Source organism: Ochlerotatus camptorhynchus, unplaced genomic scaffold (genome assembly GCF_037179485.1).
Source record: "Ochlerotatus camptorhynchus isolate MF236.1 unplaced genomic scaffold, CSIRO-AGI_Acam_v1.1 ptg000268l, whole genome shotgun sequence".
Lineage (NCBI taxonomy): Eukaryota > Metazoa > Arthropoda > Insecta > Diptera > Culicidae > Ochlerotatus > Ochlerotatus camptorhynchus.
In genome coordinates this window covers 3,253,320-3,281,034 of record NW_027040758.1, presented here as the reverse complement: position 1 = coordinate 3,281,034, position 27,715 = coordinate 3,253,320, and the positions used below count along the sequence as shown (strand labels likewise).

Here is a 27,715-nt window from a genome sequence, read left to right as displayed (position 1 = left end):
GTTCGCGTCCTCGGCGTACTGATCCACCGAACGCTCTCCTTCGACCAGCATTTCCAACAGGTCAAAAAGGACTACCGCAGTAGACTCAACCTCGTTAAAACGATCTCTCGGCCTCACCGATCCAACAACCGCGATGTTCGGTTCCGGGTGGCGCGAGCCATCATCGACAGTAGGTTGCTTTACAGGACGGAAATTACTTGTATCGCCATCGCCTCCGAGAAGCTGGTTAGAACCCTAGCAGCGGTCTACAACAGCTACATCCGCATCATATCTGGTCTCCTGCCATCCACTCCAGCAGACGCCGCATGCAACGAAGCAGGTTTTCTTCCTTTCCGGTTCTGCTTAAACGCAAATATTGCCACAAAAGCCGCCGCCAAGACCTCCGAAAACAATAGGATCTTTCTTCTCGACGAGAGTCCTCCGCACGGCTGCCGACATCGACCTTCCCCCAGTGGCCAAAGTTCATTGGCATCGAGAGAAAAGTTGGCACTCTTAACGAATCCAATTGGACGATCGGATCAAGAACCGCTTCAAAGCAGGGGATGCATCCGTGATCTTCCGTGCCACTACGACGCCAGTCAACAAACCGATACTTATCTTAACCGACTTACACAGCGTCGTTCAAGCGATCACCTCGGAAGCACCAAAACACCCATGGAACCAGGCGATTATCAAGTACGCCCTACCGAACACCGTGTTCACATGGATTCCCGGACACTGTGGAGTGCCAGGTAACGAGTCCGCTGATCACCTTGCCGGAGCCGGGACATCGGGTCCCAGACTCACCGACAGAACGTCAGACGGTGGATCATGCGGACCATTCGAGCGGCATGGGAGGCCGAGTGGTTCCGCAACAGAGCTGCCTTCATCCGCAAAGTTAAAGGGTCAACTGAAGCATGGAGCGAACAGGACAACCTGAGGGATCAACGCGTGATTTCGCGGCTTCGGACACGGACCGGGCACACCAAATTCTACAATAACCTACCGTTCCCCAGAAGCTACATCATCTGCGGGACACCCTACACCGTTGAACACATCCTGTGCAACTGCCCGGAGTTCCAAAATCTTCAGGAGTCACTCTGCCTAACTTCCTCGGGAATGATACTCCGGCCTCGGCAGCACTAGTAACCTTCTTAAAAGAAGCCAAAATGTACCACTTGGTATAGCAGGAATTTTTTTTCGGCCGTCGGGACAACTCTGCTGGACATCTCAGCTATTGGACCCATGCCAGCTGAGCTCTGTTTTGTTTGCATTATTCGTTTGTAGCTTGTTTTAAATCATTTTGTTTTCCATCATTCCTCTGTTTCAGCCAGCAACCAAAGTTATTTACAAAATGTTAATTTACCATGTATTTAGAGGTTACTCACTCTGAGGCCTCTCCTTTCTCCGGAAATGAACTAGCCATAGGCTAAAAATCTCCTTAATAAAGAATTTAAAAAAAATCCGAAGACTGGCACTCGCGGCACAGCGCGGCCCACTTGAGGCACACTGAGAAAAATGTTGGTGCAAAATAACTGTGTAGAGTGACCACCCCTTGATATCCCCGGATTTTTTTTTTCCGAGTAGATAATTCTTTTTGGCTTCACAAGAAAATGTCTTCTGATTTTCCCGCTAGTTTTTCCACGAAACATCGAAAATACAGCTCAATCCAAACAAATCATCAGCAACATTATCATCATTAAAGCCCCAATTACAGCTGTTCTCGACCGAGCTGGAGCCTTCTCTCGAGAGTCGTAGCAAAGCTGGGACTACTAAAATGCCTCACTTCCATGAACCGTAAACCGTAAGCACTTGGCAACAATCACGGTCGGTCGTAAAAAAAAAACCGAAAAGGCCCGAAAATCGAATTAATTTCGATTCTTGCCCGTGGTTTCCAAGCCTCATCACACTCATCATCCGAATCCTCCCGGTATCCTTGCGTTGCCAAGCCATCCTCATCATCCGATGAGCGCTACCGACCTGGCAACGAAAGAATAGAGCCATAAAAATCCGGCCCAGGACCAAAGCAAATCACGCCAATCTAATTCGATTATTGTGGGAAAATTTAATCCAATTAGCCCACTCCCCCGCTTCCGGACTTCGCGGGAAAATGGGCCATAAAATTAGAGCACTTACACTGACCAACACGCGTGCCTCATCCTCATCAACCATTGGCATTGTCAAGAGGTCAAGTTCCTTTCTTCGAACGGGGCTGCATGGTTCGGCCCGGAATGCCAAAAGTTCCATGTGACACACGTTTGCTGCGTGGATGGAATCTTTTGTTTCGCTCGCCTTCAAAGAGCACCGTCCGGTCGGTGTTGTAATCCGAAACGGCACTTTCGGGGGCGGAAGGGGATCCGGGAGATTCACAACAAAAGTGCAATATTTCAATCACAAAGTTGTCATGGTGGAAAATTGCACAACACAGTGTATATCTTGACACTTTTCCCCGTATGGTCGGTTGGTCGATGTGCAAAGTGGACGGCCGAGACCCGCAGCAGAAGCTTCCCGAGTGTGACCTCCGTCCCCTGGCACCTAACGGGGATAAAGGGTGGTGGGGATAGGATAGAGTGCGGTCACGTTGTTGCGCTCATGATGATGAGGAGCCGCAACAAGACCCGCAGCAACAGCAGTAGAACGTGCCATCCGTGGGACTTGAGCAGTAACAAAGTGAATAATGCCGAGCTACCAAGTGCAGTCGTTCGTTGTTGGTTGGTGACGGACCATGAAAATTCGCCACGTTCTGTTCTGTCATCGTCGTAGTCGTCGGAGCATACAAGAGCAAACAAAAGAATCTGGCCCCGGTCTTGTCCGTGTGTCCGGATGCGTGCCGTTTGTTGATGGTTCACGGTTCGGTCACATCGTGGTGAGTTATCGCACAGGAATGTTCTGCTGAGGTTGCTCTGAGCAACTGATGGTTGACTGGTATGCACCTTCGGATTAGGGTTACTGGTATTTGGAATGGTGTGTGGCAAAAGATCTCAATGAGTAGAGATCTTTCCTGTCATTGAGAAAATCCATATTCCAAAAAGAGCCCTGTATGGAGATCGAAGCGAAGCGAAAATCTCATTCAAAATACTACACTGTTCATCTGCGTGAAAAACGCAATTCGTAAAAAACTTCTCTTCTCTTGGAACTGGTAACAGATACGATTCAGTGAAATTAAATTTTGTGGAGCCATTATTTTCGCTTACGTTTACTTTTTTTAACGCATGCAGCTGCTCGTAAAAAAAAAACAGCAGCTAAAGCGACTGAGCAGTTATATCATGTGATAACGGTTGTCAAGTAATTGCAACACAGAAACCACCATCAAGATACAGCTTATCTGTCAGAATTTCACTCCACCGGAGGTTAAAACTGATCGATTCCGTTTCACGTGAACTATGAACAGCGAAAAGAGGAAAACCACTTTTTCACTTCGTTCTACGAGTTTCAATTCTGTCCCAACACATTGAAATGCCATTTGACAGTGGTTTGTTTGCACTTCTAAAAAAAAAACAACTGGTGAAAGTTTGATCAAAGTAGTCGATCGCGTTCAGAAATAACGTCAAATGGAACTCGAAAGAAGAAAAAAATATTCTGCGCAAACACCTGGAAAATCCGGAGTGGTCCGGTTCCAAGCTGGCTACAGTGCTGAAGATGCCAAAATCAACAGTTTGTCGAGCGCTCAAAACCTACAAGGAAACCCTGGTTGTGGAAAGTGTAGGGGAGCTGGTTCTCCGGACTAGTGGTGGACTCGCGGCGGATAGTGTCCTTCGGGTGTGGTTTTCACCGTAACCAAAAAATGCAAATTGTGGATGATACGTGGTACACTGAACTACTGTACTCGGAACTTTATTTTCTGCGATAGAATTTTAGATGTACACTCGTCGGTAGCTTTATTGTACTGATTTTTATTCGATAATCTGATACGGGCTATCAGTGAAGAGAGGTTGTGTGTGCCCTATATGGTGTGTGAGAAATCCTACCTACGGGCAAAGCAGAGATGCTTTGTGGCATGCAAAATAAATTGAGTATGAGTGCCCTACTTCAACTGGCACAAATTCATTTAGGGTAAATTTTATAATTATTAGAAGTGCCTTAACATACCGCCCACAATTGAAATCTAAATTTCAATCCTGTCTTCTATTTGTGTGGGTTTGCTTTATGAGTTACTGGTATATAACAAATTCATATTCAATATTTTCAACAATCTGCATTCGTTGATTCCAGCTTCTCGATTAACGGTTGTCAGATGATCGGTTGAAACTCGATGAACCTTGATCAATGGGTGTAGGTACGCCGCGTGGAATTCATCCTCTCGATCGTCACGTTCACGGATAGTCGGGGTCCAGGGTTCCTGCTGATACGGTTGACTTTAGGTCGGAGAATACAAGGTCCAGCAAAGAAAAATTAGATACTTAACTTGTGAGGGGACCATGAGGTCCCCTCCCATCCGACATCGCTTGTGTTGCTGGAACCTCGAACGACTGCAACTATGTTGATTCTTGGTCAGCTGGCTGATTGTCAGGAATAGGCAGAACGCAAACGCGTGTGATTGCCCTCTTGTAAGTGCCGTCCTTGGTTCGGATGTTGACGACTCGGATGAGCCCATCGTTTCCAGGAAACACTTCAGTTACTCGGCCAAAACGCCACTTCTGCGGCGGTAGATTGTCTTCACGAACTAACACCATCGTTCCGATGCGAATGTTGTCGCGCTCACGTGTCCATCGGGTTCGATAAATATTCGGTTGACCATCGCTTCCAAAGACGACGGAGATATTCCTGGATCATCTGCCATTGTGAGAGTTGGTTGCTGGGTAGTTCTTCATAGGACGGCTCCGGGATTGCGGTCAGTGGTCTGTGCACCAAGAAGTGACCTGGCGTAAGGACGTTCAAGTCCTCGGGAGAATTACTAAGCTGTGTTAGAGGCCGGGAATTGAGAATCGCCTCGATTTGCGTAAGCAGCGTGTGGAATTGCTCAGTGGTGACCAAAGCGTTCGTAAGCGTGCGACGGAGGTGCGTCTTCAGGGATTTTACCGCTGCTTGCCAGATGCCTCCGAAGTGGGGTGATCTCGGAGGGATGAAAGAGAACTGAATGCCCTCAGCGGAGCACTGTCGTGTAACATCCTGGCGGTTCTGTTGGGTGTGAAACAGCTGCAGGAATTCGTTTAGCGTTCGTCGAGCTCCGACAAAGTTGGTTGCATTGTCACAGTAGATGGTCTGTGGTACTCCTCGGCGTGCTGCGAACCTCTTCAAGGAGGCGATGAACGAATCTGCGGATAGGTTGCCTACCAACTCGAGGTGTATTGCCTTGGTTGATAGACAAACGAATACTGCCACGAACGATTTCGGCGGAGCAGCTTTCCGGGTAGGTGGCCGAAGATAGAATGGACCGCAGAAATCAACTCCGGTATTCAGGAACGGTAAGGTTGGTGTTACTCGAACCGATGGTAAGTCTGCCATGATCTGCTCGTTGAAACTTGGACGGTTGCGGAAGCAGGTGACGCATTCGTGCGTGACTTTTCGTACGACATCACGCAGCCGAAGAGGCCAAAACTTAGCACGAACGATTGCTATGAGGAGCGTAGGTCCAGCGTGCAGATGACTAAGGTGATAATACCGAACGACTAGAAGAGTGAACGGATGCTTGTTATCCAGGATCATCGGCTGCTTTTGAGCATACGGTATCGCTGCGTTGTTGAGGCGACCTCTCGTGCGAAGAACACCATTTACTAGCACTGGAGATAGTGCCTTCAGTTTTGACGTAGACTTCACTTGACCGGTGGTGCGGACGGACTGCAGATCTTCCACGAACGATTCTTGCTGGGCAAGTTTGACCAAATTGACTAGCGCGTTTTCCAATTCAGCCGTAGACAGGGGTCCGAATCTCTTGGTTTCTTGGTTATGCGTCTTCGTATTGCTGCAGAATCTTCGGATGTAGGCAACCAAGCGAACGAGACTGGAGAGGGATGATTTAAGTGTGAATATGGTGCTTTGTACGACTGTTGGCAGGGAAACCGTAGGTCTATCCTGGAGTTGCTCTTTGCTGAAGAGATCGTCGGAAGTTCGAACCAGACCGGGCCAAAATCTGTTAGGTTGTTGCAACCACTGGGGTCCTTGCCACCACAGCGTGTGTTCCACAAGCTCCATTGCTAGCATTCCACGGGATATGACATCTGCTGGATTCTCGATACCTGGGACGTGTCTCCATATTCCGGAAGCAGTGATTTGCTGGATTTCGGCCACACGGTTGCCAACAAATTTCTTCCAGCGAGACGGCGAAGCGGCCAACCAGTGGACGACAATCGTTGAATCAGTCCAGAAGAATGGACGGGCTTTGATTTGTAGACTGCTTTCCACCTTTTCGAACAAGTGACTCAGGAGAAGTGCTCCACAGAGCTCGAGACGAGGCAAGCGAATAGTAGGGTCAAGCTTCTCGGTTCCCTTCGGTGCGACTTTGGACTTCGCTGTGAGCAAGTGCACCGATACGTTTCCGCTAGACGACATTGTACGGATATATATGCAAGCGCCGTATGCGCTTTCGGAAGCGTCGCTGAACCCATGTAGCTCAACGTTGGCAAGATCTAGGCAGGGAGCCGCCCACCGTGGGACTGTGAATGAATCGAGTACTTCGAGGTCGCTCCGGAAGGAATTCCAGAATTGTTGTTGGTGGTCATTCAGTGGGTTATCCCATGAAACTTTCGTCCTCCACAACTCCTGCATGAAGAGTTTGGATCTTAACACGATTGGCCCCACTAGGCCAAGAGGGTCGAACAAGCGGGCTGCCTCAGAAAGTACCAATCGTTTGGTTATTGGAGTGTCGTGGGACCAGGCAGGTATTTTGAAGCGGAAGACGTCTTCGACTGGCTGCCACAATAGCCCCAAGGTTTTCACAGGCGTTGATGACGAATCGAGTTCCAATAGGTTCCGGTCTTCGCGAAGTTCCGCTGGAATATTCTGGAGAATCGTCGGACTGTTCGATGCCCATTTGTGCAGCTTGAATCCGGCCGATTGTAGGAGGTCGATCAGTTGCCGGCATAGTTCGATCCCTTCTTCTTCAGAAGCCACCCCGCAAAGCAGGTCGTCGATGTAAAAATTCTTCGATAGCACCTTAGCTGCTATGGGGTGGGTCGATTCACCGTCAGAGGCGAGTTGCTGGAGACAACGCGTCGCAAGGTACGGGGCCGAGGCTGTACCGTAAGTAATCGTCAGCAACTCGTAAGTTTCTAAGGGTTCCGAAGGCGAGGAACGAAACACGATGCGCTGCAGAAGACGATCGATGAAGTATACCAGCAGTTGCCGGTACGTTTTTTCCAGATCAGCAACGATGACAAAGCGAGGTATTCGAAATCGTAGGATGATACTATACAGCTCGTCTTGAACGACTGGGCCCACCATGAGAGCGTAGTGAGACGCCAGTGTCAGTGGGGCATGAAGCGTCAAAGACGACACGGAGTTTCGTCGTAACGCTATCCGGACGAACGATGCAGTGATGGGGCATGTAGTATGTTTTTTCGCCTGGCTTTAACACTTCGTTGCTTGGGTCGATCGGCGCCATATGTCCCAACTGGATGTACTCCTGAATGAACGCTTCGTAGGCTTCCATTAGCGCAGGATTCAACTGAAGTCGCCGTTCGAGCGACAGAAAACGACGAATAGCGATGTGTCGAGACTCTCCTAACTGTTCAAGAACGTCTGGTTTCTTTGGCAACGAAACCACAAATCGTCCGGTGGGATCTCGGGTCGTGGTAGCTGTAAAGAGAGTTTCGCATTTCCGTTCTTCCACGGAAAGTGTCTCGTTGGAGTGACATGACTCAATCTCCCAGAAACGAGCTAGTTGGGTTTCCAAATCAGCATTGCTGCAGACAAGAGTAGTGGCAGATCTGCTTGAATCCACCGTGTTGCATTTTCCGGAAACTATCCACCCAAAAACCGTTTCCTTCAAGTGGGGCAGCTCCGGGCCGAGATTGACGAAACCTTCCAGCAGTAGACGATAGTAGACTTCAGCCCCGATGATAGCATCGATGCGGTTGGGCTCGAAGAAACGAGGATCGGCGAGCTGAACAAATGATGGAATGTTCCAGTTGGCTACCGTCGTCTGATTTGATGGCAGTATCGGTTTGAACTCCGGGAGGATGTGGAACTTAAGATCGATAGCGTAATCCGTACAGCGTGAACGGATGAGTGCCATCGCCGATTGCTTCGATGTTGCAGCACTAGGTCCCACACCTTGGAGGGAAAGAGGGTCATTCTGCCGACGTAGATCCAATCTCTGCGCCAAACGCTCACTGAGGAGGTTACGTTCGGAGCAGCAATCCAGGAGGGCTCTAGCGAATTGAACGTTTCCATTGTAGTCAGCTATCTTGACGACAGCAGTTGAAAGGAGAACAACGCTACTATCAGCATTCACGTTAGCAGGAAGAGCTAGTGGCTTGGAATTGGAGGATCCAGCTACGGGTGCGGTGGCGAAAGTTTGCGAGTGCGAGGCAGAGGAATCGTTTAAATTTGCGACTAAGGGCTGACTTTGAGGAATCGTGGGTTTAGTGGGTTGCGATTGCGAGTTGTGTTGTCCTTGACTGGAACCGGTGTCTGCTGGGCGCAAATGCAGCATCGTATGGTGCTTTTGACCACAAACACGACAAGCTGAGCTAGGACAAGCCCGTACCAAATGGGAAGAGGAAAGGCAATTTAAGCATAGACCAGCTTTCCTGACTGATTCAAGCCTTTGGGAAGGATTCATGTTATTAAAGGAATCACATTTGAAAGGAGAATGGAAAGGTTTTTGACAGTGTGGACAAGCTTTCTTTTGCGTCGTGGTTATTGTGAGTGTAGAGCCGAATTTGGACTTAATTGCCGTTCTTCCGTGGTCTTGACGAGACTCCGATCCTCGAGGCTTCGAGGACATCAGAGGTTGCAAGGTTGCAAGGTGATCACGCAGAAACTTCAACATATCATCGTACTTCGGAGCTTCACGGGAGTTGTGAGCTCGCTCCCAATGCCTTTGAGTATCAGCATCGAGACGTGTGTAAAGTATATGAGCCAGCAAATGAGACCATCCGTCTGTTTCCAGTCCAATTTTCCGCAGCTGCAATAGGTTGCGTTCATACGAGTCGATGAGACCAACTAGTGCATCGTAAGATTCCCGTTTGATCATCTCAGCGTTCAGAAAACTGTCCATCAACGTGCGAGCAATGATCTTTTTGTTCTCGAACCGTTGTTCGAGCATTTGCCACGCCACCTCAAAGTTGTTAGCCGTAACTTCGATTGACTCTACCAACGTCCTGGCTTCTTTGGTGAGCACCGAGAGAAGATAATTGAACTTATCAATCGGCGAGAGTGAAACATCTTTGCCAATCATGCTCTGGAAAGCATCACGGAAACTCAACCAATCTTTCACACTACCGTCAAAGGAAGGAATTTTGAATACTGGAAGGTGAACTCGGGATGTAGGGGTTTGGCAGGGCTGAGAGGAAGAAGAGGCTGCAGCTGTCGGAATGACTCGATGCGAAGAGAGGAAATCTTTCACATCGAAGTATTGATTTTCAAAGTCCAACCGAGTTTTCCTGTTGGCCGATTCCACGTCCTTCTTAAGGTGAACGTCCTTGCCTTCAGCACTAGCAGTAAGTGCTAAATCTTGCTCCTGTCTCGCTTCAAGTTTCGCTCGATTATCCCGAAACTCTTTGAACAACGTTTCCACATGCTCCAAACGTGAAGCAATTTTCGCTTGATCCCGCTGTGCATTGAAATTGGCAACAAAAGACTCCATATTGGCCATGGAATCAATGTACCCTCGCTCGATCTTGCTTAGTTCGCGCAATGACGCCATGCTGTTGTCTATTTCAGGTATCGTTCCAAATCGCAAACCCAATCAAATTCCAAAAAACCGTAGCGTAGTCAATTGCCCAAAAAATCGTGTAATTCGCAAACAAATTCCTTACGTACTATAGTGAAACTCGCATGCAAACTTTATTTCTCGTCCGAAATGTTCGTACCTTAATTCTTTGTGTACTCACGCTACCATCTATTGTTCGCTAACCCAAGCCACGCCAGATTTGCCACGAACAGGAGGAAGGTGTGAAAATGCGCCTTGGAAACGCCGAAATGCTCCGTGTTCGTTGGATGAGATGTGTCCTGGTCGCTGGTCACAGTCAGGTTCGTAACAACTGATCCGGTTGCCCTACCGGATCCGCAATAGCCAATTTATCCACCGACGCTGCTGGATTGATGCAACACAAAGGTGATACCAATGCCGCTTGTGGTATAATCACCACACAATAGGTCACTTTCTTCACCGATTTTCGGCCACTAAAAACGCACAAATCCGGATCCTCGAAGGACCATTAAATGTAGGGGAGCTGGTTCTCCGGACTAGTGGTGGACTCGCGGCGGATAGTGTCCTTCGGGTGTGGTTTTCACCGTAACCAAAAAATGCAAATTGTGGATGATACGTGGTACACTGAACTACTGTACTCGGAACTTTATTTTCTGCGATAGAATTTTAGATGTACACTCGTCGGTAGCTTTATTGTACTGATTTTTATTCGATAATCTGATACGGGCTATCAGTGAAGAGAGGTTGTGTGTGCCCTATATGGTGTGTGAGAAATCCTACCTACGGGCTTTCTTCTCTGCTTTGTGGCATGCAAAATAAATTGAGTATGAGTGCCCTACTTCAACTGGCACAAATTCATTTAGGGTAAATTTTATAATTATTAGAAGTGCCTTAACAGAAAGCAATCTACGAAAAAAACTGGAACCAGAGATCGTGAGTGCGCAGCAAGGTGTTGAGGTGCGTTAAAGCCAACCCCAGTCTTTCAATCCGAGATGTGGCCAGAAGGTACAACGCCAACTTTCAAACGGTGCGGAACATCCTTGCCAGGGAAGGATATAAGCCGTACAAAGCCAGTTAACATCCGAACCGGCACATGAAGCAGAACTCCGTGGTCAAAAAGCGTGCAAGGCTCTTGTACGACCGTGTTTTGACGAAACACAAGGGCTGCCTTTGGTCGATGACGAAACATACGTCAAACTCGATTTAAAGCAGCTTCCCGGTCAAAAGTTTTGCATCGTGACTGGACGTGAGGTGTACCGGGAAGGTTCAAGTTCGTGTTTGTCGACAAGCTCGCGAAGAAGGCCATGATTTGGCAAGCGATTTGCAGTTGTGGCCTGAAAACGGAACCATTCGTCACATCCTCGACGATGACATCCCAAGTTTACATCGGATAATGCCTGAAAAAGCGTGTATTGCCGTGCATACGCAAGCAAAGGGGCAAAGTCATCTTTTGGCCCGATTTGGCCAGCTGCCACTACTCCAAGGAGGTTCTGGAGTGGTACGCTTCCAACAAGATTGTTTTTATCCCCAAGCTAATGAATTCTCTAAATTGCCCGGAATTTCGACCAATCGAAAAATACTGGGCAATTTCAAAGCAGCAACTTCGACGAAGCGGCGAGGCAGTCAAGGAAATCCAGCAAATGCGGACAAAATGGAAGAAATGCACTGATTCCGTGTCCGTTTCCACTGTGCCGGCGCTGATGGGCTCCATCAACAGGAAGGTTCGAGATTTCGTTCGAACTGGAGAAATGTAACCATCTTATGCTGCAACTTTGATGTTTTAATAAAAGAACTGTAGAGCAACCATGAATCTACTTTTTCAACTTATTGAATGACGAATTACATGTCTTTTTGTGCGTACCAATTTACTTACGGAACTGTTTTCATAGCGAATGCTACCAGCATTAGTAAGTACATTATTAGTTTCTGGACATTGAAAATTCTCCTAATTCTAGGTTAACGGGATATTCTGCGACGCATTTGTTGATGCTAAATGTTTGTTGTTGTTCCTAATTTATAGAACTCATTTCAAATCAAATCTCAATAAATCGTAGGAATTTGTAACGGTATCGTTTTTTGGGTATCACAATTTCGTATTCCGTAGTTATATATTTTTCCGACAATATGACCTCAATAAAAAAATAACAGGCTAGAGGAGCTAGTCGGGTGAGGTTATGTTTGATAGAGCTACCATAGAGGTAGCTCTAAGACTAGAAGGTCCCGAAGAAATGTGCTCAACTTTTTGGCTCAGTTCTGGTACTCTCTTTGGTCCCAAGCTAATTGATGCATCCCTCGAAACATAGGAAAATCCACGAACCCCTCATTTTATCTGTCAATAGCGTGTTCATAGCTAAGAGTAGAGTAGAACAATGATGCAAAATATCATGACACTCACGTGACACTCGTCTTCGCATCAACCGACTATCGCTTACAGATCGTTTTGTCACGCAGTGAGAGTTAGAGCCATGGCAAACAACAATCACCAGTAATGGTCGCTGCTCACAAGCAAATCGTTACACTCGCTGCTGATAATTAAAAGCACAACAAAAATAGTGAAGACTTCTGCAGTACGATCATCAGAAAAACCGAAACGACAGAAGAAAATGAAAACAATGCCTACGCATTCCAAGTTCGTCTCGGCAGGCGCGTGTTTGTGAGTTACGGAATAAACGGATAAACGGAAGCTGTTGGGCTCACTCACCAACACACTCACATAAGCAAGCAAAGCAGCAACTGCTTCAAAACGAGCACAGATGAGTGTCGTGATAGTCAGGAATGACCGATCGGTGATGGATCACAACAGAAGACGAGATTCACCAGTTGCTTGTTACTTCTTTCGTCAACTTGATGGATGGTCATGGAGAGAGCTTCGACGAGCACATTGATAGGAATGTACAAAGCGTTACTACCATCAGCTGATTGATGATGGTGATTGTGAAAGGTCGCAACTCTGGAGTAGACTATACGGGGGAGAAAACAAACCACTTTTCTGTCAAACGCGAACCAGCTCGTGATTGGCCGATTTGAAGTGCGTAAAGTAGAGATAGAGATAGAGATAGAGATAGATATAGAGATTGAAGACTAAGTAGCCAGTTGTCTCCACTTAGGTTCATAACAAAAATGAATACGAAACCAACGATTTTAAATTGGCTCACTACTTGACTAGCCTATTGGTCTCAAGCAAATCGATTAACGTACCCCATTCTAGTCTAAATTCTAGTACTACACAATGGTTGTTTCGATTCGCTATGAAAGTTTGACAGATAAAATGAGGGGTTAGTGGATTTTCCTATGTATCGAGGGGTGTATCGATTAGCTTGGGCCCGTAGATAGTACCAGAGCTGAGCCAAAAAGTTGAGCACGTTTCTTCGGGACCTACTAGTCATAGAGTTAGCTCTACCTCTCTGGACTGGTCTCGATCACTTGAGCAGGGGCTAACACAGTAGTTCTTTCTTCAAGAAGAGAGGGATCCAAGTGTTCAGTAGTGATTGTAGCAGTTGTCGGCCAGGATGTCTTATCCTGCCGAAGCCAGGATGGTCCGTGTCACCACATTTGATAGTCCTTCAGTATATCAGGCGTCATTCCCCGTGATAGAACATCAGCGGGATTCTCTAACCCAGCAATGTGGTTCCAGATTCCTCCACGAGAAATGTGTTGTGTGATGTCAGTCCAAAAGGATGGTTGAGCAGTTATCTTGATACTTTGGACGACCTTCTCGAACAGATGAACGCCGGTGAGTGCGGATGACAACTCCAATCTCGGTATGGAGGTTTGTTTCCGCTTCTTTTCCAGATGTTCAAGTGAAGCACCCTGGATTTTGCTGTAAGCAGCAAGGCAGTGACTGTTCCATCGAATGAGGTGCATCGGAGATAGATGCAGGCACCGTATGCCTTCTTGGAGGCATCACAGAACATGTGATCGCTTCCAAAGGCGACCCAACGAGGGACTTGCAGCAGTCGTAATCCTTCCAAACCTGCTCGAAATTCTCGCCACCAGTTTTGAAGTTCTTCGGGAAGAGTATCGTTCCAGGAACACTTTGTTCTCCAAAGATCCTGAAGAAATACCTTGGCTTGGACTAATGTGGGTCCTACCAGGCCCAAGGGATCGAAAAGCTTTGCGAAGTCGGACAATACGATCCTCTTTTTGAGCTCAGTAGCAGGATTTCACTGAGGTACAGTGAATCTGAACACGTTCGATCGAGGTTCCCACTTCAGTCCGAGGGTCTTGACGATGGAATTCGAAGGTTCGAGGTCCAAAAATGAGCGTTCACCCCGCAGATATGGTGGGATACTGTCCATGATCTCTCGGGAATTTGAACTCCACTTTCTTAAGGTCAGTCCAGCCGTGCCCAGCACGTGGATGGGGTCTTTGAATAGCTGCACTCCTTCTTCGATGCTGTCGACGCTCTTCAGCATGTCGTCTACGTGAAAATCGTAGATTATGGTGTCCGCTGCAACAGGAAAATTTCTTCTCTCTTCCTCCGCTAGCTTCTTGAGGCAACGCGTTGCCAGATATGGTACTGAAGAGGTACCGTACGTTATGGTGGTCAGAACAAAGATGCGAATGGGTTTTCCTGAATCAGCCCTCCACACAATGCAGTGAAGGGGATGGTCCAAGCGATGTGTCTTCATAATCCGGTACATCTTCTCAACGTCGGCTGTTATTGTATATTTCCGCAGGCGGAAGCGAAGCGTTATTGAGTTTAGGTCCTCCTGAACAACAGGACCTACCATAAGGACGTCGTTTAGCGAGACTCCCGTGGTGGTAGGATGCGTCAAACACGACACACAACTTGGTTGTCCTGCATGATGCGGTAGGAAATAATCAACTGGAAATGTACTTAATTCCCGTGCTGAAATCTCACGCATGTGCTGCATCCGTAGATATTCTTCAATGAATTCGGTTTACATCTTCTTCACTGCTTGATCTGCATCAAGTCTTCGCTCCAATGTCATGAAGCGACGAATGGCTATAGACTGCGACTCTCCTAGACGATCCAGCATGAATTGCTTCTTGGGTAGTTGGACGACAAAGCTACCACTCGAATCTCTCGTTGTCGTCTTCTCGAAGTGTAGCTCGCAGGATGATTCTTCCAGCGATAGGGTGCTGGTGGTGCGACTCGATTCAAGCTCAAAGAACCGTGCTAATCCTTCTTCTATGTTCTCAGTGGCACAGGATGATACTGTCGTTAGGGATGTTGATACTTCCGGACTGCTTCCGGGCACGATCCAACCCAGCAGCGTGTTCTGCAAGGTCGGGCCAGTATCTCCAAGCTTGAACTAGCGTTCTGCAATCATCAGCTCCGCTCCTAGCGGATCTGACGACTCGTTGAACGTCAGATCCGCTAGGATGATCTCTTTCGGAATGTTCCACGATCGAATGTCGATGCTTCGTGTGGGTAGATCGACAGTGACTCGAGGCAACACATGGAACTTCAAATTTGTCACGTTATTAGTGACGAGAGAATGAACTTCAGCGAAAATTGCTTGAGCAGAAGCAGTGCGAGACCCTCCAATTCCAACGATTGGCAGATGCTCACGAGTTCTTTTGAACTTGAGCTTCTGGGAAATGTTTTCAGACATGTAGCATCGTTGGGAGCCAGAGTTCAGCAATGCACGAGCGAGTAAAGAATTGCCGTACTGATCATATAGATTGACGACAGCGGTGTTGTTGTGTGTTTACAGATGGAGCAGTGTGATAGCTTGTACTGGAGCCATCTGTGGCGGGAGTGTGTGAGTGAGCATTACTTGCATTTGTGGTGGAATTCGTGGCAGATTCCGGGTGGCTTTGTTGTGTTTGCTGATGTATTTGTTGAGTGACCGTTAAGTGTTGGCTTAGTTTGTGGTGGTTGCGTGTTTTGTCCTTGTGGTTTTTATTTGACTGATTCCCTTGGAATGGTCCAGATCTGTTCTGTGAATTCGCGGTGGTCGATGAGTTCGCGTGACGCAACGAATGATGACGCTGGCCACATTGGTAGCACGATCCTCTAGTACAAAATCTTGCGATGTGTGCAGGAGACAAGCAGTTCAAGCGGAGCGAATTTTTCCTCACGGCATCGACCCTTTCCGAAATTCTCATTTTTGAAAACTTTGCACACTTAAATGCGGAGTGAACAGAATCTCCGCAGAATGGACAGCATCCTGATGACTGGATACCTGCATGACTAGTGGAAGGACGAACTATTTTTCTCGGTTCAGCCTGGAATTGCCTTCCAGGGGAGAACACAGAACACAGAACAGTGACTCTTCAGGAATTTGATTAAGTCAGCATATCGTGGGACTTCCTTTGAATTATAGTGTGATTCCCAATGCCGCAGTGTTGTGGGATGCAGACGTTTGCAGAGCATGTACTGCAGCAACGTGCTCCAAACCTCCGGGTTTTCACCAATCTTGGACAGCATTTGCAGGTTTTTCTCAAACCCATTTACGAGTTTACTTAACGACTCGTAATTCTCCTGCCGGAGTGGCTCTAGGGCGAACAACGAGTCCTAGTGGGTCATCACCAACAACTTCTTGTTCTCAAAGGCATTTTTCAAGGCGGTCCACGCAATGGTGTAGTTGGCAGAGGAAATCTCGATCAATGCGATCTACTGAAGCGCATCACCCATGAAAGACGTTCGCAGGTAAGTGAACTTATCCATGTTAGACAAGCCAGTATAATTGTGGATCAGGTACGTGTCTCGAAAAGTAACCCAATCCGAGATTCTTCTTGCTGTTGAACTTATAATGCACTACTTGATGTAGATTGAAGAAACCCGAACATAGAGTTCTCCGCTTGAAGGAACACTTCATTCTCGAAATCTTTAATTATCTTCAGGGTGCCTTCCATTCATTTTGACTAAAAAAATGTTTTACGAAATTATGGAATAATAAGATATTATGAAAATATTTTGATTATGTAAATAACAAGAAAAGATTGTTAAGTTTGTGTTTGACACAAAATACCTGCCAATTTTGCTACATGAGAGTCGCAATAAGCGATTTTGTAATTTATCTCACCCACTCTTCGCTCTTCACTCTTCGCGAAGAGGCGATCAGAAAAACGTTCATTGTGACTCTGTCAAAGCTAAATTTGCAGGTTTGATGTGTGAAACACAAACTTTACAATCTTTTCTTATTACTTACATATACAAAATATCATCATAATATCTTATTATTCCATAATTTCATAAAACATTTTTTTAGTCAAAATGAATGGAAGGCACCCTGATTATCTTCGAGTTCTTACGACCTCGTTGTCTCTGGATCCTGGCTTGCCGTTGCAACCTTGCTTCCTCTGTTTCTTCCATATCGTCCGTGGATATCTCATCGTCGACGTCATCGGTGATCAGCTCGATGCGCTTCCGAACGTCAATGAACTGCTGCCAGATATCATCCATTCTGGCTATGCGCATGTCCAGCGAATTTCTATCAGTTCCACCTTGAATCGATTGGACGAACACTTTAATATTGTCCTGTGAAATACGCAAGGAACGCTCCTACTTGTGTAGCAGCAGTAGATCATCGTTTGCTGGCATAATTCGACACTTTCACAATCACTTGATCACTTCGCTCGAACGCAAAACTCGAATCGACCACGCGGTATTGACTCGACAATGAAACCAATTCAAAATGAGAGATCAAGAACAAGGCAAACCAACCTACAAAGCGGACAAAGCCAATAAGATGGTGGAATGGTCAGGGCTCAACTCAACTTCAAATAAATTGGACGCCACAAATTTGATCATGCAAGCAATTTATATAATACTTATTCACGGTAGTAAATCGATTTCATTTCACTTCGATTGGCTCATTCTACATGCAATTTTTTCTCGCCGGCGTCGGTCTCACATGCAACAAAGATCCGTGCTACAGACAAACCTGCTTGGGGCCCTCAGTACTTATCCTGATATCGCCTAGCAAATCCATCTAGTTCTGTCGAGAATCGATGGCAGCTTCTAATCCGTCGTAGCACATACACCGCAGGAACAGCAACAGCAGCAGCAGAAGAAGAATGGCAGCAGCAAGACCACGAACCACTTCAAACAGCAGACACCCGTGTCCTATTGTTCTCCCTTATGGAGAATAATCAGCGACCACGCGGTAGATCTTCACAAATCACTTAAATTCCGCGTTTCCCGACGATCCGGTTCGAAGAACCAAATGTTCAGTCAAGGACTTATTTAATCACTGGTTTCAACAGTCGTCGGATAACGCGCACAGAAAGCAGTTTACACGCGAGTACTTATTCGGGGTGAATTATGTGAACTGTATTTCACTGTATGTTCTTAATTGTACAAAATGCAACACGCGACGTTGTGTACTTCAAACGAACGACTGTTCCTGCGAAAGGTTTATTGCGACTAAATTATATAAAATTCTAGGGATCTATCTAAGTGCATGCGATATTTTTATCATCGGTTTCCTACCTACACTCGGCCCTACCGTTGATCGTGAAGCGATCGATATGGTACGGGATAGATTGATAAGGGACATTGGGCAGATTAGGTCAACTGTATTTCCTACTGTTTACCTAATCGGGTCACTCATGATCGAGTGAGTGATCTTGCAGTGCTATGGTTTTTATGCAGTGCTCCTTTTTTTCGTTCATTAACAAGTAGAGATCGCTGCGCTGGCTCAAGACGGTTTTATGACAGGTAGGCAGGAACTCACGGTTCCCAGTGTTGGTGAGTTCTTTGCCGTTAATGTTCACGAAAAGTTCACTATTTTGCTATACAGAAAAAAAAAAATTATCTGCGCATTTGGACAGTTTTTGACCTGTTTCATACGACCGGAAGGTGTATGCTGGTTACAAATGCCGTGCCAAACTGATTTCCTACGCAATTAATCAATCTTTGATGTGAATTTCGCTAATAAACACGAGGAGCATTTCTTATAGCAAAACTTGCCATAACAAAATGGGCGATTCATTTTAGTAAACAAACTAACACTTCTTCCGACTGTGGCACCTCTCTTACTCGCCTGGGAACTTACCGGCAGGCCATCGGTACCAGGCGATTTTCGTTTCTGCGATGTTCGGATGGCATTTTTAAAATCGTCAATAGTGATCTCTGCCATTAAGCGCCCATTACATATGTCAATATATTGACAAACATCGTATTGTCAATTTTCCTTACAATATAATCAATATATAAATATTGACAACATTAATGACAACACACTAAAGCGTTTGTTACACAGGTCAATATATTGACAATAAATTTGACATACTGACAATATTATTGAAAGATAATATCGATGACGATGGTTTGATGACGAGTATTGTTGAAAACTGATTTTCATTTCACTTTCTCAATATTCTTCCCCTACCCAAGAGAAGGGAGAACGTACGTCATTAAGACCGACTGACTCACAATGCACCTTCACGCATGCAGTGTTGCCATTTTGTTTAAATCTTCGTGTGTGATATAAAATGGATATCAAACTGAATAAAAAAAAAAACCTTTACAGTCGCCAATCACTACCCAGTAGACTGAAGCTCCGCAGTGCTTAAACGGTTCCAAATTGGGTCCTGATTAGCCTCCCAAAATTTGAACTACTTTAGAAAGAAACTGACTTGGCACAAACCATTTCAAGTTTATATGGGAATTAGTATGGGAAAACTTATGTTTTTTGCATATGTATCTAACAATTCACCACATCAGTATGCTTTTAAAAATGATAGCAGTTATTGTAGAAAATTTTCTCAGCTACAACTTTGTTGAAAACCACTAATGTAAGGAACAAAAGTTATTAATGATACAAGTCACTGATGTCTTAATATTATGCTCAATCAACTGTTCAGCAGGCACCATTGGTGTTTCTGGTGTGAAAAATAGAACACAAATATCATGGCTACTATGTCACACTGCAGAATACAGTGTTGCCCACAGAACAGCTGCTTGATCATGCCATAAGATTATCAATCTCTTAAACAATGTATAACAATTTAATTTGACATTTGGCTGAAAAACGATATTGCGCAAAGTTGTAGCTTAGATAATTTCCCGTAAAAATAGTTAAAGAAATTTTGGAAAAAGCAATATTAAAAATGGGTATAAGACAATGAACAAAAAGTTTGGTTTTCCCATAGTAATTTCCAGATAAACTTCGAATAGTTTGTGCCAAGTCAGTTTCTTACCAAATGAGTTTAAATTTTGGGAGGCTAATCACGACCTGATTTGAAACTGTTTGAGCACTGTGGAGCGAAAATGTCAAATTTTGCATCAGTCTACTACCCAGGCTTCGTCTATAGAGCATTTCTAGCTCAAATCGTTAAAAAAAATGTCAATTTTGTCTCGACCCCTTCTGATTTGAATGAAACATTGCTCACGTGTTCGCTGCTACTAATGGTTGCATTTTTCATTTAAATATGATTTTTTCCTCCAGAGTAACTTTTGAAAAGGGCGTATAAAAAAATGGATTATTTTTTTTTCAAAAAATCATAACTTGAAAATTATTGATCTGATCAAAATGGCATATGAGAAAAAGTTTTAGGTAGTTAAATTATCTTTGCGAAAAAAAATATACTGAAAGAAAAACTTAGTAAATTAGTATTTAAAAAACGTAAAACGATGATTATCTCAAAACACCCCCCCTTCGATCTTCATAATTTTTTTTTCAAGAAAATTGATGGAATACCCCTAAAATTTCGTGAAAAGTGTATGCTGGTAACTTCCTTAAAAAGAAATCTATATTTTTTTAAATTTTTGTTGATTTTTACAAGTTGATGAAAATGCATATTTTTTTGAAAAATAATGATTTATTTGGATTTTACGCATAATTTTCAATAACTTTGCACATAAAAACTTTTTTCCTAAGTCCAGCCGTTCTCAAGTTAATGCGAATTAAAAAAATATAATTATAACAATTTTCAACATTTTAGGCCATTTTCAAATGTTCGTCGAGATGTCTAGCAACGAGATTTTATATTAATATATTGTATATTAAAAAACAAACAATTCATTCTCAGATATGGTAGCTGTCAGACTTACCCGTTTCTATCTAGAGGCAGCGGAAGAGAAGCACGTTGATGTGGTCAAATGAAAGATTTGTTGAGATAAGAAACAGTATATATTTATTATTTTATTTTACAACTCATATTATTTGAATACATTGAATAATTTGGGTGTATCGTTTGAATTAGAGAATATTTTAACTGCAATTTTGTTGTTTGAAACTGGAATATAGCAATGATATTTTCGAGTTCCAGGAATTGGTTTCACTTTCTTAAAAATTGGATCAAATTCCGTGTCAGCCTTTTTGTATTCTTCCGTAGAAACATAACAAAATGACATTTTTGTTTGAAGATCTTCTTTACGACTATTTGCCCAGTCGTACAGTTGTTTAGGGTTCGTTATAGGGTGCTCGTGTTGCTTAGCTAAACTTGCTCTGGTTGCCATTCTCTTAAGGGTACCGCCAATCGCATCACAAGGACCTTTGCCGTGTGAAGTTGCAAAAAAATGCCATTCAATTTCTACATCTACATCTGACATAAAAATACACTTTTGGACTGTTATTTGCAACTTTAAAAATTCTAATAATTTTGAGATAAACAACTGAACTGCTACTGTGTCATGCTTTGAAATTGATTTAGGTAGAGGTTTACAACACTTGAAATTGTTATCCATCGTAAAAAACTACTTGCTTTTTAACTTGAAACGCTAAGAGAGATGAACTGAATGGAACAGGTGAAGATCGTCCCAATATATATATATATGTAGCAGAATAATTACAATGTTGACATTATACCTATCTTCATTAGGTACAATTGATTATAGCAAACTTTTTTAGGTGTGAGTGTAAGAAGCCTCCACGGGGTGCTTTTTTATGTAGTTGTGATATCGCGGGATGAACTCTTAAGGCACAATATGGTATACGTCAGAGAAGTACCTAGATAATTTACCTCAATTACAGGTTTAATAACATATTTGTTTACCTGTTTATGTTTTGAGCCTCGGTTATGACATACACAATTCTATCCAGGTAAACAACTAATAGAGGACAGAAAAAAGGCACATGAGTGGGTTTGTTGATTATTTGGGTATATTTGAGAGTATTTACTTATAAACTTGTTTCTTTTCCGCTGCGTCTAAATAGAAACGGGTAAGTCTGACAGCTACCATATTTGAGAATGAATTGTCTGTTTTTTAATATATATTCATGGAAAAACATCTCGTTGCTGGACATCACGACTAACATTTGAAAATGGCCCAAAATGTAGAAAATTATCATATTTTTTTTTTTAATTGCATTAACTTGAGAACGGCTGGACTTAGGAAAAAAGTTTCTTTCTACAAAGTTTTTGAAAATTATGCGTAGAATCCAAATAAATTGCTATTTTACTAAAAAATATGCAATTTCACCAACTTGTAAAAACCAACAAAAATTTCAAAAATTATAATTTTTTTTTTAAGAAAGTTACCAGCATACACTCTTTACCAAATATTAGGGCATTTTTTCAGTTTTCTTGAAAAAAAAAAATTATGAAGATCGAAGGGGGGGTGTTTTGAGATAATCATCGTTTTACGTTTTTTAAATACTAATTTACTAAGTTTTTCTTTCAGTGTATTTTTTTCCGCAAAGATAATTTAACTACCTAAAACTTTTTCTCATATGCCATTTTGATCAGATCAATAATTTTCAAGTTATGATTTTTTGAAAAAAAAATAATCCATTTTTTTATACGCCCTTTTCAAAAGTTACTCTGGAGAAAAAAATCTAATTTAAATGAAAAATGCAACCATTAGTAGCAGCGAACACGTGAGAAATGTTTCATTCAAATCGGAAACACTCATGACCAACCGGTTTGCGTTTTGGGCTGGAAATGCTCTATATCGATTTTCATTTTCTACAAAATCACAAGCATAATCATGTAATTTTGTTTTTTTTACATATCTGCGCTTCACATGCCTACACGTAACGCAAATTAAATAATATGCAAGTTTTTCCTTTAGGAATGTTTACCAAAACATCACCATAATAGTTTATTTATGGGAAACTGCATACCATGAACGTGGGTTATTCAGCACGAGTGGTAATTCCGCGCAGTCGACAATCGATTTGATTCAATTCCATTAATTTGTTATCATGTTGTCCTGTGTATTTTCTGTGTCCTGTCAAAAAGTTACAACATTTGATATCGGCGTTGACAGAACCGTCGAGAAATCGTCTCTTCTAACAAATATTGTCAGCTTCTTATTGGAACTTTCAGTTGAGTGGAAGGATAGTACCATATAGTACCAACTAGAAATACTCAGAGGGTGAGAAAACAAAATAAACTTCGGCAGCGAGGATTTGTTCCTAAATTATCTTACAACCCTTGCTAGAAGCTAGCATTTTAAATGACTTTTATTTTTGATTCGATTTACGTGCAATAATAATTGATTGCATCGCAATATTTTGCACATTTCTTGGTGCCATTCATTAACCAACGAAGATCAATTAATCAATAGAGTTAGAATATTGTTTTTGGTTCCAAAAACTAGTTGACTTTGAGAAGCACACAAACATTGAATTTCTGTTCGATTGCAATACTCTAAAATTTATTCTAGAAAGAATAAGAAATCCTCGGAAAAATTCTAATGGGAATGTTCGATTTGCTCATATTTTGACAGTTCATTTGGCTCAAAACATTCTCTCCGCCCATCTTTCCCTCTGAGTATTTCTAGTACCAACCAATCCAACAATTTTGAAATTTATTACGAAATTGTACGGACCTATTTGAAACCATTCAATGATAATGTGTTGATTTTATTGATTTCTTACGAGTGATGGTAATTTGAAATTTTACCGACTTTTTCAGTGGTTCAAAAACCGGGTAAAATATTCCCGACTTAGGTTATCCGAATTCAGTGTGTAGTTAGTATTTTCCATAGGTCCAGCAACGACGTTTCTCTTTTGATCCGCTGATCCATGTTTCTTGTGTGGGGAAATTAAGACAAGTAATATTGACTTTAATACATTGAGGTTAAAAGGTTTCAAACGTATTGCTATTGATGTTGTCAATATTCGTATATTGATGATATTGATAGAATTGACTGTTTTTTTTTGTCAATATATTCTGAGTATTGACAAAGTGAAATGAAAATCAGCTTTCCGTCAATACTTGTCATCAATCATCATCATCAATATCACCTTTTCAATAATATTGTCAGTATGTCAATTTATTGTCAATATATTGACATGTGTAATGGGCGCTTTAGAGCATCGTTGGTTTCGTCGTTCTCGGGTACGACTCTCTCGTTTATAAACGTTTCTTCCCCAATCTGCCTCGCCTATCCAGCCGCATACAGGTCCCTGAAGTATCGGAACATGTGTTGTTCGATCTCCAGGGAGCCTTGTATTTGTTCTCCTCGCTCGTTCTGCAGTTCTGTTATAGTTGTTTTTTTTTCCTTCGTCTGTCGCCCAGCTGGAAGATGGATAAGCTCTCGCCCGCAACGAACTCTCGTTGAGGCGGATGAAATTTTGTGCAAAACGTCGCTGCAACATCAGCATTTGCGCTTTTACGCGGTTAATAGTCACCAGCATGATGGGATTCTGAGTCGCAGCTGCGTGTACAGACGTTGGTGTTCAGCGTTATAGTGGCTGAATGCTTCGCTCCACTTCCAGCGGAAAAACGACTTGATTTTTGGCTTCGCGTATGAAAGCCACCATGTCATCCAGCTGGGGAAACTCCTCCGTTGGCGGTTCCAAAACTGCCACCGAACTTGAAAATCGTCAATGTTTGCGGCAGTCAAAGGGTGAGGGCGGAGGGACCAAACACCACGTCCTTGTTCGCGTCCGAGGTCGGGAAGGCAAATTCGTGCTGTTAGAGCCTTGTGGTCTGAAATTGAACATACGTGCGTGGCAGCGCTTCGCAGATGCTCGCATAGCCCAGCGCTGACATACATACGGTCGAGCCTGGATGCAGAATTGTGAGTGACGTACGTGGGTGCGGGGGTTGTAGGGTACAGTTTTAACCATATGTCGTGTTGCTGCAGCTGCCGTACGGTCGCCTGGAGAGCTGGACTTGAGTTGGCATTCGTAGAGTCACTCGGACGTATCACACAGTTGAAATCACCGGCAAGGATGACGTGTTGCGTGTTGAAGCGAAGGTAGCTGTCCCCGATGGTTCGTAGACGTTTCAGAGAGTCGTATTTTGCACCCTCAAAGCAATGAGGCGGCCATCCAGGTTTTTCTCGACATGCGAGAATTGTATGTGGTCTTTTAGCGCGATTGCCGTTCCCCGCCTCGCGTGATCCACATTACAGACGACGTTGAAGCCAGGGAGAGAGAGCTGCTCTCCACCTCGTACGAAAGACCGAAGTGCGTCGATCTTCGTTGCGTTCGTGATGTTATTGATGTCGATAGTTGCGAGGTTATAGCTGCAGAACTCAGCCATTAGGACGGTCGGCTACTCCCATCTCGCATATCGTCGTCGTTCTCCACTTGAGGCTTCTTACCTGGTGGACGAGTGCGGAGATGTCTTTTGGAGCTGGATGAGCCGACAGATGAATCTGTCTCGTTTCCATCGGACTTACCACTAGCAGTTTTGTGATCCACTCCACCACTAGCAGGGGGCTGTTGACCTATAGAGGAGATCAACGGCCCGCTATCCGATGGGTGAAGTGAAGCCGAGGTAGAGGCTAGCGTAGGAAAATTTTCATCAGTGACGACCGGTGGTGGTAACAACCTCTGTTGTTTTCGATGGGGAATTGGTTTCGGCGGCTGCATACTTGCCAAGTTTGTGTTGGTTTGGTTGGCACCAGGAGTGACGAAGTTTAATATTGTGTTCGTTGGGTTCGCAGTGAATGCGGTTTGCTTCGTTGTTTGTGAAGACTTAGGTGATGGACTCATCTGCTTTGCGGTATCGGCATACGTCTTCTGCACCAGCAGTTTTTTAATCTGCAGACAGGTAGCTCCTACTAGGATGTATTTCTGGCAGTGTCGGCAAGTTTGACGTTGCCCGAAATACGACACTTGTGCCATCCCCCCGTCTATCGTGACCCACGACTCAATGTTCCTTTCAACGACCATTTTCGCCATACGAACACCGGTTGAGATGCAAGGAAAATTGACTTCGGTTCCATTTCACTGCTCTCGTACTGCGATGACGTCACCGTATCTTCCTAGGAAATCGGCGACACGTCCTCGGACAAATCGTACAGCCTCACCTCCATTGCTCCCTCCTCCAGAGTGATTCGCAACGGATTCTTTTCCCGTTGACTGTAATCTCGTGCTTGTTGTCGTGTTCCTCGCAAATTCGTTGCGCCAATGCTAGGTTGACAACTTTCACGAAGGAAACACCGAGGGCTCTACTGTTTTGGATCCGTAGCACTTCACCTTGCTTCAAACCTAATATGGTCGCACAGAACGTGTGCACTTTGGCATTATCCGGTTTCTTCGGCACGTTCGCAAAATCTATGCGAAAGCTGTTTTCTCGACGGCCCATCGCGAAGTCGTTTGGACGCGGAGTGACACGGAACGGCTCAGCGATGAGCAGAGAGAGAAAAAAAAAAACACAGTTGGCACTGGTAACTAGCTTGTGTTCTGCTTCCACAGAACGTTAACAAAAGCGCGTCTGTTCAGCTCGGAAGTTGAGCGCTAACTGTTTTCATAATGTTCTCAAGTGTGTCTTAGTCTTAGATGTAAGTTTGCATAACAATTTGTAACTTACGCTTAATGTCCTTATGTATAGTTCCATGGTAGTTCTAGTTCATTTTGGGCGTTTAGTGGCATATCCAGTAGCTTCTGCACTGATGTTGCTTTTGGTGAATAGCAGTGGACAGGCGATCAGAATTTAGCTTAAATTCACTCTAGTTTAGTAGGCAGTTTGTAGTTCACTTTACTAGTAGTACTAATTAATACTAGGCAAAAAATATAATATTTAGTCATATGTAGCACGAAACATGTCGGTTCCGATAGCTTTGCCGACATAAAATTGGAGTTTCACCAACCTTTATGGCTCCATCGGAATGACGAATCCGTAATCAGGCTTCTCCTCTGCAGTTTATGCCGGGGTTGCCTAATTATCCCGTTGGATAGTGTTCCGGGGCCTTTCTCGCCTTTTCAATAAGCACACGCGTCGTACATTTAAACACACACTACGCGATGAATTTGGGGTTCGTAAGTTCCATCCCGCTCCAATGAACAGATCGATCTCTCGGCCACGATCCCGATAAGAGATAACAACCGATTATCCTCTCCCGCAGCCCGATCGTAACTCACCACCACATAGCCTATATGTGTTTGATAGATGTTGCTGAGATGACCACGCTGTAAACAACGAGCTCCTGCCAATCTGTCCTGGATATAGTGCATAGTTGTAGCCAACAACACAAAGAATAGTGGACTGTAAGCAAAGATGATGACCATTCCAGGGTTGTAGTGCGAGGGGTTCAAGGTGATTCCGAACAATACATTTAGTGCAATACGAATTAATCTTTTCACTTGTACGGAGTCTGTTCTTGCTCTTCTACTCACCGGACCGTGGCAATTTACCTGACACTCCTTGTCACTCTTTCGTTATCGGACCCACCGTTGGAGAGCGCTGCGTGCGATGCTATCAGTGTCAAGGTGTATAGTTATTAAACGTGAGTGCGCTGGTCTAATGGGCTAGGCTAGCCAACAATGCGTAACCATCGTGACAGGCCTACGATTTAGGCCTCATTTACGACAACATACTGAGTAAGTACTACGAACTGTTCCGCTAAACTGTCACAAAGGCTCAGCAGTAGCAGCAATTTGAAAATTCCAAACTAGCATGTTAAGCGTCAGAATGTTGTGAAAAATATCACTTTCAATGGACAAGCAAGACTGCTGGTGCATACAACTCAAAAGAAAGCAACTACAAACAAACAAGCAAACTTTTTGTCACTTCCAGAAAAGTAATCCCCAGGCACCATGCTCTTTTTTTTTGGGACGTCATTTGTTCTTCGCCCCTCAAGCAAGTTCGCTAAAACTG

General features: G+C 44.2%; 1 protein-coding gene across 1 annotated transcript; it reads right to left on the bottom strand.

Moving 5' to 3' along the window:
* Window positions 1–4,677: 4,677 nt before the first annotated feature.
* On the bottom strand, window positions 4,678–9,787 carry LOC135705559 (uncharacterized). The gene is made up of 3 exons (XM_065227332.1): window positions 9,069–9,787; window positions 7,501–8,483; window positions 4,678–7,430 (listed from the first exon to the last, which is right to left on the bottom strand). The coding sequence occupies exons 1-3, from the start codon at window positions 9,785–9,787 to the stop codon at window positions 4,678–4,680; spliced, it is 4,455 nt and encodes a 1,484-aa protein (XP_065083404.1).
* Window positions 9,788–27,715: the final 17,928 nt, after the last annotated feature.